This window comes from Dermacentor albipictus, chromosome 5 (genome assembly GCF_038994185.2).
Source record: "Dermacentor albipictus isolate Rhodes 1998 colony chromosome 5, USDA_Dalb.pri_finalv2, whole genome shotgun sequence".
NCBI classification, from domain to species: domain Eukaryota; kingdom Metazoa; phylum Arthropoda; class Arachnida; order Ixodida; family Ixodidae; genus Dermacentor; species Dermacentor albipictus.
Window position 1 is genome coordinate 148,402,681 of NC_091825.1, and position 13,628 is coordinate 148,416,308.

A 13,628-nucleotide genomic window follows, 5' to 3' on the forward strand; every position below is an offset into this window, starting at 1 on the left:
AATTTAATGAAATATGTTGCGTTAGAGAGAAAAACTACTTCTAGTGACTGTTGAAGCGGAATTTCGATTTGGGGCTCGGAATCGTTAAAACTTGCCAAACATTGGTAAGCTTGAAATGGAAGCACCGCGTTCACAGCTCCGCAACTCTGTACCGTAAGCGGATATCGGAGCTCTGTAAGCTGCATTTGTTAGAATATTCAAAGCAGACAAATTTGATATATCAATTTATATCTTACGTGAATTTGTTACAATGCTTACGAGAGTTCTTGCAGAGTCCTACTCACGTAGTAGTGGTGTGCTTGAGAGTCATGTATTATACATAAACTTTGTTTGCTTTATATGTGCTATAATATGCAATTTTCAGAATTGTGATACCAAATTTCTTTGCTGAGTTATAAAGTTATAAACTTGACAGTCACGTTTTTCTCAATCTTGCAATTTTAACAACATTTAATAAAAGATCGATGACCTAAATAAGAAACCCGCTTCGTACAGTCACTAGATATTAACGTTTTATGCTAAATGAAATAAATATCAATGAATATGATGCAGTGGTTGCCGACAAGTAAAATTTTTCTTTTCCCATGTATTCATATAGGACGCCCCGAGCTAAAGCTTCCTTATAAGCTGGATTGTTAAAGGGACACTAAAGGCAAAGGGTAAGTCAAGCTGAAGTGATATAAGAATGCTAGAGAATGCCTAAGGCGCCCGATATTAACGAAAACAAACTTTAGTAATCGAGAAGTTGAGGTAGATGCAGTACACAATGTGAGGCTCTACAGGAATATTCAAGTACTAGCCCGATAACGCAGCGACTCATTATAATTCTGTCCCTGGTTGTCAACCACTCGTATTAAAAAGATAATTGCACTGTATATATAAGACCGAAAGAAATGTCACTTGTCTACATTATTCGATTCTTAGAAAAAAAAACTTTTTGACGTTACCCAACGATGCGGGCGGTCGAAATTTAGGTTTCGTCCTTTCTCGACCCTGCGCCACCCGCGCTTTCGCGTTTAGGTAGTTTCGTTAACGCGCAGTGCTGCGCTGGTTTTGCTGACTCGCGAAACTTGCACAAACTGCAAGTAGCAAAGAAAGAGGCCATTCACGACGAGTGTGGAAGGTCTCGCTTATGATTCAGCGCGCGCTTTCCCTTCCTCGTTCGCACTGTCGGCTCTATCTTGGCTCAGTTTCTGGCCACGCTTTTGCGTTTTGAGCAAGAAACCGTAGCGCCGGCTGTCGGCCGTCATTTTACTCACCGATTGCAGTAAAGGGCGATGATGGCGTATGCAACGTCACGACTGAAGCCCCTCCATCAGCTTACGCTTTTCTTTTTCTTTTTTCTTTCTTTCCTTTTTTTTTTACAGCGGCAGCAGTATGAAGGGGTTTTATATATAGTCACGATAGCGCGCTTGGTGGCGGGCGACTTGAATTGCGCTCTCTAGAGGTATGCGGACCCTACAGACGCAATTTTCTCTTAAACTAAGGATTTTCTTCGCACAAAACAAGCGCTGCCGGGTTTCTGGAAAGCTATTTATACAGTCAACGTTCACTTAGTATTCGCCTTTAGTGTCCATCTACCCTGCACTTCCTTATGTTTCACTCACTCACTCACTCACTCACTCACTCACTCACTCACTCACTCACTCACTCACTCACTCACTCACTCACTCACTCACTCACTCACTCACTCACTCACTCACTCACTCACTCACTCACTCACTCACTCACTCACTCACGCACTCACTCACTCACTCACTCACTCACTCACTCACTCACTCACTCACTCACTCACTCACTCACTCACTCACTCACTCACCCACTCACCCACTCACTCACTCACTCACTCACTCACTCACTCACTCACTCACTCACTCACTCACTCACTCACTCACTCACTCACTCACTCACTCACTCACTCACTCACTCACTCACTCACTCACTCACTCACTCTCACTCTGAAGTTGAAGCGCTAGCTCCTCGTGACGTATAATACGATTTTGACAGCGTCTGATCGCAACTAATTAACAGGCTATCGAAAGACAGGGACTACATTGCATAACAAAAGAACCAAAGAGTCGAGTTAGCGAGCTGTGCGAAGACTTTGAGGAATATTCCCAGGGAGCGAGGCACTCAACCTTCAGTCGAAGCGTTGAACAGTCACATGCGCCAGGGAAAACGTTTGCGTTTGGTTTCTTATTTGCCCGGAAGATTTAATTTCGTGTTTTGCTTGTTTTCAATATACAAGAAGACGGAATGAATGATGATGGAAGAAAAAAAAGTTAGATAGCATGTTACACTCCTGTAACATGTGAAGGCGAAAGCCTGCTGAACACGTGGTAATGCATTAAGTTATTCGATCGAAGGGGGTCAGTCTTCTTGCAGGACATAACGAGCCGCAGTGTGAAATAAACGTATGGCGCTGTAGATCGACCTCCTCAACGACACATGACAGCCCCTAATGGACTATCTAAAGGTTCTTTCGTTCTTTCTTTCGTTCTCTCCATCTTTATTCCTTTGTTTTTGCCTTCGTTTTTTTTTCGTTTCTTCACTCATATTCCGCCATTGCATATTTGCTTGCTTACGCGGGTATGAGTCATTCCTGATGATAATATTGTTTGCATCACTGCTTTTTTGTATCATTGGACTTTTTTCGGATACGAGCCATTGCAAACGAGCCACCTAAGGTCTTCGCCTTAATATAGCACGCTATCGGTCGATCCGGGCCTACCAGCGGCTTCTGTGTTCTTCGAAATTTATGCTATCTTTATTTACCGCGAATTTCAGAATGCACGTAATTAGAGCAGCAACCAGCCCGCTTTCTAGTACAGTTTACTATCGTGAGCTCATTATTTGATGCCTTCATTTTATCTTTTTTTGACAGAAGGAACGCACTCAACTAAAAGATAACACGAGCCCTAAATAAACGGCACCCACCTCGATGTCGACGCCGGTGCTAGTGTTCCTGACGACGGGTTGGTAGTGGCTGACCGACACCACCTCGACCAGCGACTCGAAGGTGATGAAGAACGGCAGGAACAGGCGGAATACGAGCTTGCTCGGCTCAGAGGTCGAGTCGTCCGAGTGACGAATGTACGCCGCAATAGAGACCCGGTCCCTGCGCCGGGGAAGAGGTTGCAGACTTCGTTTGGCGTCGGTCCGGTGATACGGGAAGTATAACTGACGCAGAAGTCGAGTGAACCCGCAGTAATTATTGTTAGCCCTATTTCGGAGCGTCGTAATAAGCGGTTACAGTAGGTTGAGCCCGTTGGTTTACACATGCCCACGGTATCCGCCGCGGTGGATACGGCGTTTCGCTGCCGAGAACGAGGTCGCGGGTTCGATTTCCAGCCGCGTCACGAGCATTTAAACGAGGACGAAACACAGAAACGCCGTGCATACCTCGCTTTAGGTGGACATTAAAGAACCACAGGCGGTTAAAATTAATCCCAAGCCCGTCGCTCATAGTCCACTGCGAAGATTCGGGACTTCAAACCCTGCGCTTTAATTTTTTGAACATTATAACACGAAAGGACGCCAAAGTCCTCATTGTGGAAGCGTGCAATCAGTCTATATATAAATTCGCTCGGGTTGCCACCCGGCATAACTTCAGGATACTCGGCTAGAAGTGCTTCTGTTCGGTCATAAGCCAGAAATTTCGACGCGGGTCACTCTCGAGCTTTCGCCAACGCGTCGGCTGTTCGCCGCAAGCGACACGGGGGAAGCCGCGCTCACTCCCTCTCGTAGACGCGGCTGTCGTCGACCAGCACCCGGGCGTCGACCAGCGCGCTCTCCTTTCCTGTGCGCACGATGCGCAGCATGTGGGTGGCCGTGGCGCGCCAGTGGAGCGCGCTGACCTGCAGCGTCACCGGGTGACGGCTGCCGTCGTCGGCCACCGGGTGGTCGGTCATCTCGGCCAGCACCTCCACCACCAGGTCGTCGTCGCCCTGTTGCAGTTTGTCCCGCACGTGGCTGTAGCCTGCGACGCCAAACGGAGGACGGGCACGTCGCGGTGAGAAAGGAGCGTGGATGATGCGAGTCTCACATACCGGAGACGAGTTTTTCGAACTAGAAGTCGCTCAAGACCTGATGCAAAAAGGACAGCTTCTACATTCTATATCATCATGGTTCATAGCCTACTGTACTCTAACCCCCAAAGCTGTGATGTAACGAACTAAAGCGATGTCACTAATTATCAACGTTACGAGCGTAAAATGTATTCCGCCTTTGTTGACCGTGCCCACATTAGGACTAAGACTGACTGTATAGCTTATCTGGAAGAAACAGAAGTCGAGCATGATCTTTGCCGATGGTACTGAAAACCCAGGCCCCCTCATCCTCGGCGCTCGGCACTTTGTATCGGTTTCGTACCCTACAGGTACGAAACCGGAGTAACCGGAGTGTACGCACGTGTCAATGAAAGGTGGCGATGCCGCGTGATCTCATTTAAAGTGAACAGCTGCTTCACTCCGTCCACGCACCGAGCTTCTCTCGAAGCCAATCTCAGCGCTGGATGAAGTTACGTATGGGCAATTATTCCAGCAGACGAGGCTTTTTTGAAACCATACGACCAAGTCCAGGTCGTATGGAAAGATAAGCAGTTGGATGATCACGTATAACGCAACGATATACGAACTCGCACGGTGTTACTCTTTCCCTTAAGGAACGCCTCTGCCGCAAGTTCCGTAATGGAGGAAAAGATCAGAGCGATCGAAATGAGCGCAGCGGTGGCAACCGACCTGGGTTGGCATAGAAGCCCAGCGACGCGGACGCCTTGTCGGTCTGCACGCTGGCAAAAGACGACGTGAGCGTGAAGTTCAGAGGTCGGCTTCGCCAGCAAGGAATGTTGCGGCCCACGGCCTCCACTCGCAGCCCGTGTAGGTTCACGATGCCACTCTTTTCGTGCACGGCGCCTCGGGCCTCGACCTGCGCATGCGCTCCATTTTATTCGCGCTTCTGATCCGCGCGGCACTCACTGTTCGCTACACAATAATGCAGCCTCATACGTGCAGCTCGGCCATGGTTCCCCTTGCCAGGGTGATGTTGAAGGGGATCCAGAGCCGCTGTCGAACTCGGATGTCTGTAGGACCCGGGTTAGAAGACTTGACCTGGGGATCGCCCTGTAACGTCGCCTGACCGTGTAAGTACGCACACAACACAACACCGCGTTATCCATGCAGCGTACGCGGTGGGTACTAACTATCTGTTATGTATGGCCTATAGCTATCGAAGCCGCTGAGTCTGCTCATTTAGGCACCTGTAGTGGACCGTTCCCAAGCACGTACCGTTCCCAATGTCTGGTCCGGCACATCTACGATGCGCAGTCGGGTAGTCGCGGTCTTGCGACTCGATTGTCCAGAGACAGCGGTGGCAGTCATGCTGACCTCCATTCCTGGTAGCAGGCTCGAGTTCCGTTTAAGCAGTAGCGGCACCGTGAACTTCAACTGTGGGCAGAATTGTGAAGTGGTCATGCGGTCTGGCACCGTTTTCGATTGATGGTCATGCCACAACATTCCTGGCGACAGCACTAGGGCATTGACGCATATATGCGTAGTAAATAGAAAATAGAAAATGTGTAGGAGGGTAGACTATGAGTTACAATTCTGGTCATTATTTTTAGTGCCAACAAGTGAACTCATTTATCCCCTTTCTGCGTAATCATAAAAGTTCTGGGCAAATAAATTGTACGAATATTATATAATTGCCATAATTTACCACACTGCATTGATACACCGCGTTTGTGTTACTGTGAATCGGCATTTTCTGACGAACAGCAAGGAGTGTTCTTACCATGTTCTCTTCCTCAGTCTTCCGTTCGATGTACGAGTTGCAGATAAGGTGCAAGTCGTAGTGCCCAAATATTCTTTTTCTGTTGGACAAAGTGAGAAAAAAAATTGCAGGTTATAAGGAAGATTTGGGATGCCATAGCTCTGCTAGAGAATGCGGCCAGTTTAACTAGATTACTTATGGCTAAATTAAGTGTTGATAATTAACAAATATAAGTGCTGAGCACATTGACATCCTTAGCCTTGGTGTTATTTCCAATGGTCAGAAAAGCAATCCACTGTGTTACGGGCACATGTTGCTCCTCGATCAAGTGCCTGCCATGTATGCAAGGCACACTGTCGTAGTCTGTGCCAGGCTCTAGTTAACGGTTGTAACAAAGCTACATTTCCCAGTAGCAGAGTACCACAACTAATGAGTCTGCAAGGCGAGTGCCTCTACAGGGGCAATTTCAGTTGTGCGAAAGCTTAGCGTTGTCGAAGAGGGCTAGCAGGTTAGTTGGGCTGACATGTGTCGTTAACGGTGCTTCTGTACGGAAGACATTGCACTATATCGTAGATGGGGAAGCGATGACGTTTGCCAGAAGAAACCCTCGACTCTGAGCTCTTTGCGACAATTCTTCAGGCGCAACAACTCACGCTGCGTTGACCGGCAGCTTGCTCCACTGGCTGGGCTTGACGCACGGGTAGTTCATGCCCAGGTGCGAGACCCCCTCGTGGCACAGCTCGAAATCGTCCATGGTGGCGGCACCTTCGTCCAGCGTCAGGTCGAAGTTGAGCGTGGACGCGGTGAACGGCTCGAGCTCGAGGAACAGGGTCACCAGGAGCATCGCCCCAGGCGCGAGGCTGTGCAAGGTGGGCTCGTGGGGGCTGACCATCATCTGCCGAGGGGGCTTGGCGAGCTGTGCAGGCAGACGGCGATGGGTCATCACCGATTCCTAGTCACATGAGCCGTTCGATAAGGCCGACAGTTGGAGCTATAACTGGTCTGGGGTCACCGTAACTGGAAAACTATAGAGAAGAAGCCTGCAAAGAACTGCAAGGATTGAACGTGCGCTCCTTGCGGTTCTGCATCTACTTGTTGTGGAGTCGCACCGTCTTCCAGTAACCGTGAGGAATGCACTGCGCTGCTATACGATCTATACTCAGCTGATTTAAGAACGTTCTTTTGACAGAAACTTGTGGCTCCGATCGCTCATGGGCAGCTATAAGCGAAGCATCATTTTCCCGTTAACTATCAGTGCAACTGTCGTAGCGGAATCAGTTCAGATATGTACACTGAAATGCGCGGAAGTGTACGGCAGTTTCTGCCCCTTCCATTTAGATTTCTGCTCAGGAAACGTACAGACACTCTCAGTGACCTCCCCGCTTGGCACCCCACTCAACCCTATACCTACTATATCATTGATCGGCTCTCCAAGTATGACAACATTCATCAGGCTGTTTACGCTCCGGCGATATTGATAACACTTGCAATTCCTACTCCCGGCCGCCACTGACGCATCATTCAGTCCGCTGAGTGCGACGGGCGCGCACACCGCACTCACCGTTTCGTCGTGCTGCGGCGTCCGCGCGGCGGCGCCGCTGGCCACGGGCACGGTGAGGCTCTCCTCGAAGTTGCCCTTGGAGCCGTACGAGATGCGGCACTTGAGCGCCTTGTTCTTGGTGGCCGTCTCCTTGACGCGGATCATGACGGAGAAAACCACCGTGTTCGGGTCCAGGTCCTTCACCGTTCGCATGGGGTACGTGCCTGAGCGAGAGCGACAGCCCGTCAACCGCCGCAGCGATGAATGTCTTAACAAGCGATGACAGCGCGGGGTTAAAGGGACTCTAAAGCACTGTTCAAGAGTGTGGTTACACATTTCCCGAGGTCAGCCATCGCCTCTTGGTTGTCCTTGGTAATATATTCACGAATGTCTAACTCCAGCGTTACTGTTACAAGATATAACATTTCCGGCGTAATTTTATCTCTATTTTTCTCTCTCTATTTAGTTTGGATAGGTGATGGTCTTCTCGCTATTACGTCGATTGTTATCATAAATGGCGAGCATCCAAACCCTGGCCAATGACGGAACGCTCTTAACATAAGAGAAGTTTCATCAATACCATAGCCGAAAGGTATTACAGAGAATATCTCCTAACGACCGGCTGTCCTACTTTAGCCCCAAATTATGTGCGTTGGGATCAATCCATTTCAACTGACACTAATAAAAGAGTACTATACGCAGTCACTCGACTTCAGCCCATACCAGTATCGTTCACATAAAAAAAAAATTCAGTGCTAAATTTTGAGCCCAATGTTTCAGCGAAGGTCTCAAACAAGGGCGCAGTATCTGATCACCGTGTAGTCGCACTTTTAACATGCAGTTCATCGTTGTTCACGAAGTAAATTAAGGAGCCGATGATGCTGAACTCGTGTGGCCACGAAGGCGCCAGAAGGTATCTTCCTCACCGACGTTGGCGAGAGCCTGCAGGGCGATGGAGGCCCTCTTGTTGCCGTCGTTGGGGTCGTCGTGGAGCGCGTACGTGGCCGGCGTGTCGGGGTCCAGACAGGGCATGGTGTCGCCCACCGACTTTATTTTGAGCACGCAGACGCTCACGTCGGTACTCGCCGTGCTCACTTCGACCAGGTACAGGCCCATGCTGCGTGGCGGCGCCTTGAGCACCAGCTCGAACTCGGCCACCATGCCGGGGACGATGGGCGACGTCCACAGAGGCCGCGTGTACGCGAAGATCGGGTTGTTCTGCGCCAGAACGTGCGACGGGGCATCAGGCGTCAGTAATGGGTCCGTTTCGTGAAGTAGAAAGGAGCAGTCAGCTACCGGAGTCTAAGAACGGCGCGTCTCATCGAAATATTTGTGCCTGAAAAGTAAACGACGCTACACAACTGTCACCGTCTTTCGCTTCATTTTAATCGTTTGCCTCTGCCGAGTGGTCATTTTTTTTTCGTGTACGTTGCGAACAGATCTCAAAGGTCCAGGTTAGGGAAAATAAGTGAACGTTTCGGAGAGTGATACTTTTGCAGAAATAAAACAAATAATTACTCTGTAAGTGGGGTAGTGGTAAAAGGGGAAGATGGCGGAGGGCCGTTACTGCATTATTATTAAGAACAAATGATAATCCAAAAAATTACATTTCGTTAAAACTGTCTTCATCGCTTGCATATTATGTCATCCTGCGTTCGTAAACCATGCATCGCGGTGAAGTGGTGATTCAAAACAGACGTGGGTCTCATCGTGCTTATGTCTTTAGGCGTTTACTCGAGACTTGGGACAAATTGCGCGTTCAACTTGCTGAATCTATACGCCATCTTTACCCACCCCTTCTTCAACCCAGCAGTCATTCAGTGACATGCAGGGGAGATGTTCACAACATCAATGGCTAATTAGCTCGCGGTACCGCAGTACACCGTAATGTCTTCCACAGAGCTTTTCAGTCTTTCTAATCAAACCAGACTTGCTAGATGGGCCAGCTGAAAAGTATTCTCGAATGTAGGATAGAACTGGATAGGACTGGTAGGAAGAATTATATTTCTTGACTCGTTTCCCCCCCTACTTTTTGTTTATTTGTTCGCCCTCTACTTGCTGCTCTACCCACTAATGATAGGAGGTCCCCCTGGCAGTTTCTCACTCTGGGACCCCCTGATGCTGTATATAATATGTAAGCCCGTTTCTTCTACAAGCAATAACAATAAACTTGAACTTGAACTTGAAGGTGCATGAAAGCGCACCCGTAGCAAGTCCTTGGAGGGCCCCCTTGTGGCGGCAAACTTCTTCTCCTCGGTGAAGACGCTCTTGCCGCCAATGGACACGGTGGTGACGATGCCGTACGGCGCCCCGTTGGCGAACTCGGCGTCGTCCTGTATGGTGGCCACGAAGTTGATGATCATCTTGCTCTCGGTCAGGTTGCTCAGGCTCTTGGGAATGTGAGACACCGTGCCCAGGGACACCTGCCCCGAGTCTGTGTCGCTACGGGCCGGGTTGCTGCGATTGACGGAGATGAACCAGAAGATTCTACGCTTAATTTCCTTCGCGTAATTTGTTAATTCGCTCACTCGCTCCTCTCGCACTCACTCGCTATCTTTTTACTCACACTTACCTACTAAATCACCTACCAATCTTACTTAGCTGCTCACTCGTTCGTTCGTTGTCAGTCGCTCTCGTACACATTCACTTGCCTCTTTCGCTTAATTGCCGGCTTACTAACTTGCAAGCTTACTTTGCATCTTTTAAAGAATCAGCGCAAATCAAGGCAACGGAGGCAGAAAGAGGGCCACATATATCCTCTCTTTAGCACGCACGCACTATAAATGCAATGCAGGACGCTTTCTCACAGCTTGGGATAGCTGACACCCTCCATGTTGATGGTGTCGCGTACTGCTTGCAGACAGGGCATGGCTCGGCCCACGAAGGACAGCCTGGCGCGGCACACGTGCAGACCGGGCAAGCTCGGGTTGTTCTGGCCCGCCACGTCGACCGTGATGTTGGCGTGTGTCGAGCCCGCTGGCATCGAGACGACCACGTCCAGCGCCACCGCGCCGCTCACGTACAGCTCCCGCCATCCGACCGCGTCCAAGATCTTCACGTCCGGGTTGTACATGTAGCGCTGAAAGGAGAGTCGACGGCACTCACGACATTGTGCCACTTGCAGACCGCAAATATGGTTATTGAGCGTCACCCGAGCTAGTATTTACGAGTCTTCTAAGGCGTTTTTTGAGTAAAGGGCGCTGCCAATACGTGGATTTTATGAAAGGCTGTTTTCTTAAGTTCCTTCTAACTTTAACAAGCACTGTTCATGACCAATTCGGTGGCAGTGCACAGGTGGATAAAAAAACAACCTTAGAGTGTACGCTACGAATCACGCGGCTTCTGCGCGCCCTACCTTAGGTTCGAGGGTGAGCGCCTCGAAAGGGACGAGCAGCCCGTCGTCTCCCTTGCCGACCTTCATCTTGATGGGGAACAGGTTTCCCTCCTTGAGGTTCACGTCCATCGTGTAGTCGACGTACACGAACACCTCCAGCACCAGAGTGTTCTCCCGGGCAGAACTCACCGTACGCTGCACATAGCGGAACGAGAAATCCGTGCTCGTCTCAGAGTATACGAATCAGTGACACGCCAAGGGTTGACTGGCTTGTACAGTATGGACTCTTATTGTAGAAATGCAAGGCGGTGTTCACAAAGTGCTTGCAGATACTAGAATCGGTGTACGAGAAAACAAAAGAGAGAGAGACAGAAGACATTTATATCATTGGGGGCTATGACAGGGGAGAGGGCTGTGACGGTAACAACTTCCTCATTCATGTTTCAGAGCCCCTATCATGTGCATGCGGTTTTTACGACGCTATGTAGAGCTTTAACAGCAGAGGATGAAAAGAAAAAAGAATTAAACATATCGGTCTAAGTTGGTAGAGCTTAGGAGTTGGAAGTGTTTCGGTGTAGTTGTGGTTCAAAGCGACACGTACGGGGGTAGTGCGGTAGTAATGGCCGCTCCGAAGAGGCTTGCAGGCTCCAGTAAAACGATTTTTGTTGAATATTTTAGTGGGTTTCATGCCACTTTCACGTAACTTCAACAAAGCTCTGCGCCGTATATTGTTTACTTCTTCGATCTTCGTTTCAATTTACACGTCATATACAAAAAATATTTACCAGCTGGTTTGATGGGTATCTAGCGTTCGGCTTTATTTTTACCGGGACCGTGTAGTGTAGTGCTTCCTTCGTGAGGCACGAGAACCCTATTACGAGTAGCACAACGATCGACTGCAGCTGACCTGGTGGGAGACGAACACGCGGCCGAGGTCCACCACGTAGTGATCGTTCTCGAGCGTAGCCTCGGCCGAGCTGGTGTTGACCCAGGGCAAGTTGAAGCCGCTTTCCTCGAGGTCGAAACGCGCCGAGCACAGCTGCATCGGGCTTTCGGGATCGACCTCGGCCATCACGCGGATCGCCGTGAAACCGCCGGAAGTGACGTTCAGGTGGAGCGTAAACTTGAGCAGGCTGCCTAGCGTTGTCTTTGTCAGCTCTGTTATCGGAAGGACGTCCTCGATGTTGTTTGTCTGCGTAGCGCACATGGAGGCACACTATACAGCTCATATTTGGTATAAGGTCTGGAGAATATTTTGGTATAAGCACCTGTCGACATAACGCGTCACACATCAGTCACCTTTCCACAAGGAAATCGAAGTTATAGTGGCCAGATATTACTCAGGTGTTTCCTTTAAGAATGAACCACACTGCATGTAATGAGTTATCTTTAGTAAATCAGACCAATAAGCAAGCGTCGACGTAGTTCTTAGACGTAGTTGTAGCACTAGAACGTGCTTAGAACTACGTCTGAGCACGTCTAGTGGCGAATTCTAAGCCGGATAATGCGACAGAACAATAGTGCGGAGCCTCGAGGCATAAAGTCTCGCACTGCAGCCCCGAGGCTGCGTCAATGTTTGTCGTTTTCCCTTGGCGCTTTCTCGTCCTTTCGTCATTTGTAACGCTCGTCAGTGCCACATGGCGAGGGTTGCAATCGGATGTAGCTTGCTCAACAGCAGCAATGCTCGCTCACTAAACAGTGACGACGACGCATATTTCTTTCCTCCGACGTCGTGCACAAGCGTATCGGACCACAGCCGCTATCGTAATCGCAGCTGCAACAACACACTTACTGACGCAACGGAAGCAACGAACGATTGCGAAGAATTCAGGCGCAGCAAGAAGGAGAAGGAAACTTTGCGACAACAACGGAAACGCTGCAACCGTGGCGAGTGTCTGTGCAGCCTGCTTTGCAGAGCGCGATACCAACCGGCTCGTCGAGGTTGATGTCCGTGAGGTTGACGTAGATGGGCTCCTTGTACATGACCTTGTTGGCCACGGTGATCTCGAGCATGGCCGTCTTGGTCTCGCCCACGTACTCCGGCTTGTTCAGGGCGAACAGAGCGAACGTGAAGCTGATCTTGTTCTCGTCGATTCGGGCCTTCTGGTAGATCGAGCCTGCAAAAGAACACGCGGGCAAAGGCTCACCCGTTCGTAGAGGCAGTTCAAAAGGTCGCACATCAAGTGCGATTCTGCTATAGGCGCGTCGCTAATGGCCCTCGACGACGTTGTCGACGCCGGTTTTCTATAGAACACGGAATTTGTACGGCACCATGCTCCACTGTATCTTGCCTCAAGAGCAGAGGGCGGGGGGGAGGGGGGTACGTTCGAGAAAGCGGCACCAGAAGGGCATAGATCGCGTTATAGCTTGTTAATGATTATGAATACATTGGAAAACGGCGCACAGAATACTAAGGACAAGCAAAGGAGACAGGGACGACCACAAGAGTCTTGTGATCGTCCCTGCCTCCTTTTCTTGTCCTTAGTATTCTGTGGCGCCGTTTGTCATCTTGTAATCGTCCCTGCCTCCCTTTATTGTTCCTCGCGTTCTGTGGCACCGTTTGCCGCTATAGTGAACCAACTAGCCCAACAATACGCCCTCATTAGTAATATATATTTTTTTCGTGTTCTTGGTTTGTCTACGTTAATTTTTGAAATTTTCTTTAAACAGTTACTATATTTACAGAAGAGCTTGCTGTTTCACATTTCAATGCCAGAGTTGGCCTTCTGACTGCTTTTGCTCGTTGCTAACAAACACACGTCAAGTTTATGTGGACGGCAAGAGTATAAGTTGGTAAATTTTACGTAGTTTGGAAAGAATATACAATATTGCATGATTATGACGCAGCGGACGGTGGTAGAGTAGCCAGCCGCGAGCTGCAAGTAGGCGCGTGAAGAACCGCCCCTTTGTCACGTATATTTATGCATGGCTAACGGAAGGCGTCGTGAGGTAGATCTTGCAATATGTTTGAGCTTTGCACGTGAG

The 13,628-nt window shown here is 49.4% G+C and overlaps 1 protein-coding gene across 1 annotated transcript in view; it reads right to left on the reverse strand.

The window, feature by feature from the left end:
• Positions 1-13,628, reverse strand: part of LOC139060199 (uncharacterized) — a 51,783-nt gene that overhangs the window by 9,677 nt on the left and 28,478 nt on the right. Inside the window, exons 10-23 of the mRNA XM_070539163.1 lie at positions 12,573-12,760; positions 11,551-11,835; positions 10,665-10,838; positions 10,117-10,388; positions 9,514-9,766; positions 8,236-8,527; positions 7,331-7,533; positions 6,423-6,685; positions 5,791-5,869; positions 5,286-5,444; positions 5,007-5,120; positions 4,740-4,926; positions 3,736-3,979; positions 2,938-3,118 (exon numbers count right to left, since the gene is read on the reverse strand). Coding sequence (XP_070395264.1) covers positions 2,938-3,118; positions 3,736-3,979; positions 4,740-4,926; positions 5,007-5,120; positions 5,286-5,444; positions 5,791-5,869; positions 6,423-6,685; positions 7,331-7,533; positions 8,236-8,527; positions 9,514-9,766; positions 10,117-10,388; positions 10,665-10,838; positions 11,551-11,835; positions 12,573-12,760 — 2,894 coding nt within the window. The remainder of the gene's footprint in view (positions 1-2,937; positions 3,119-3,735; positions 3,980-4,739; positions 4,927-5,006; positions 5,121-5,285; positions 5,445-5,790; positions 5,870-6,422; positions 6,686-7,330; positions 7,534-8,235; positions 8,528-9,513; positions 9,767-10,116; positions 10,389-10,664; positions 10,839-11,550; positions 11,836-12,572; positions 12,761-13,628) is intronic.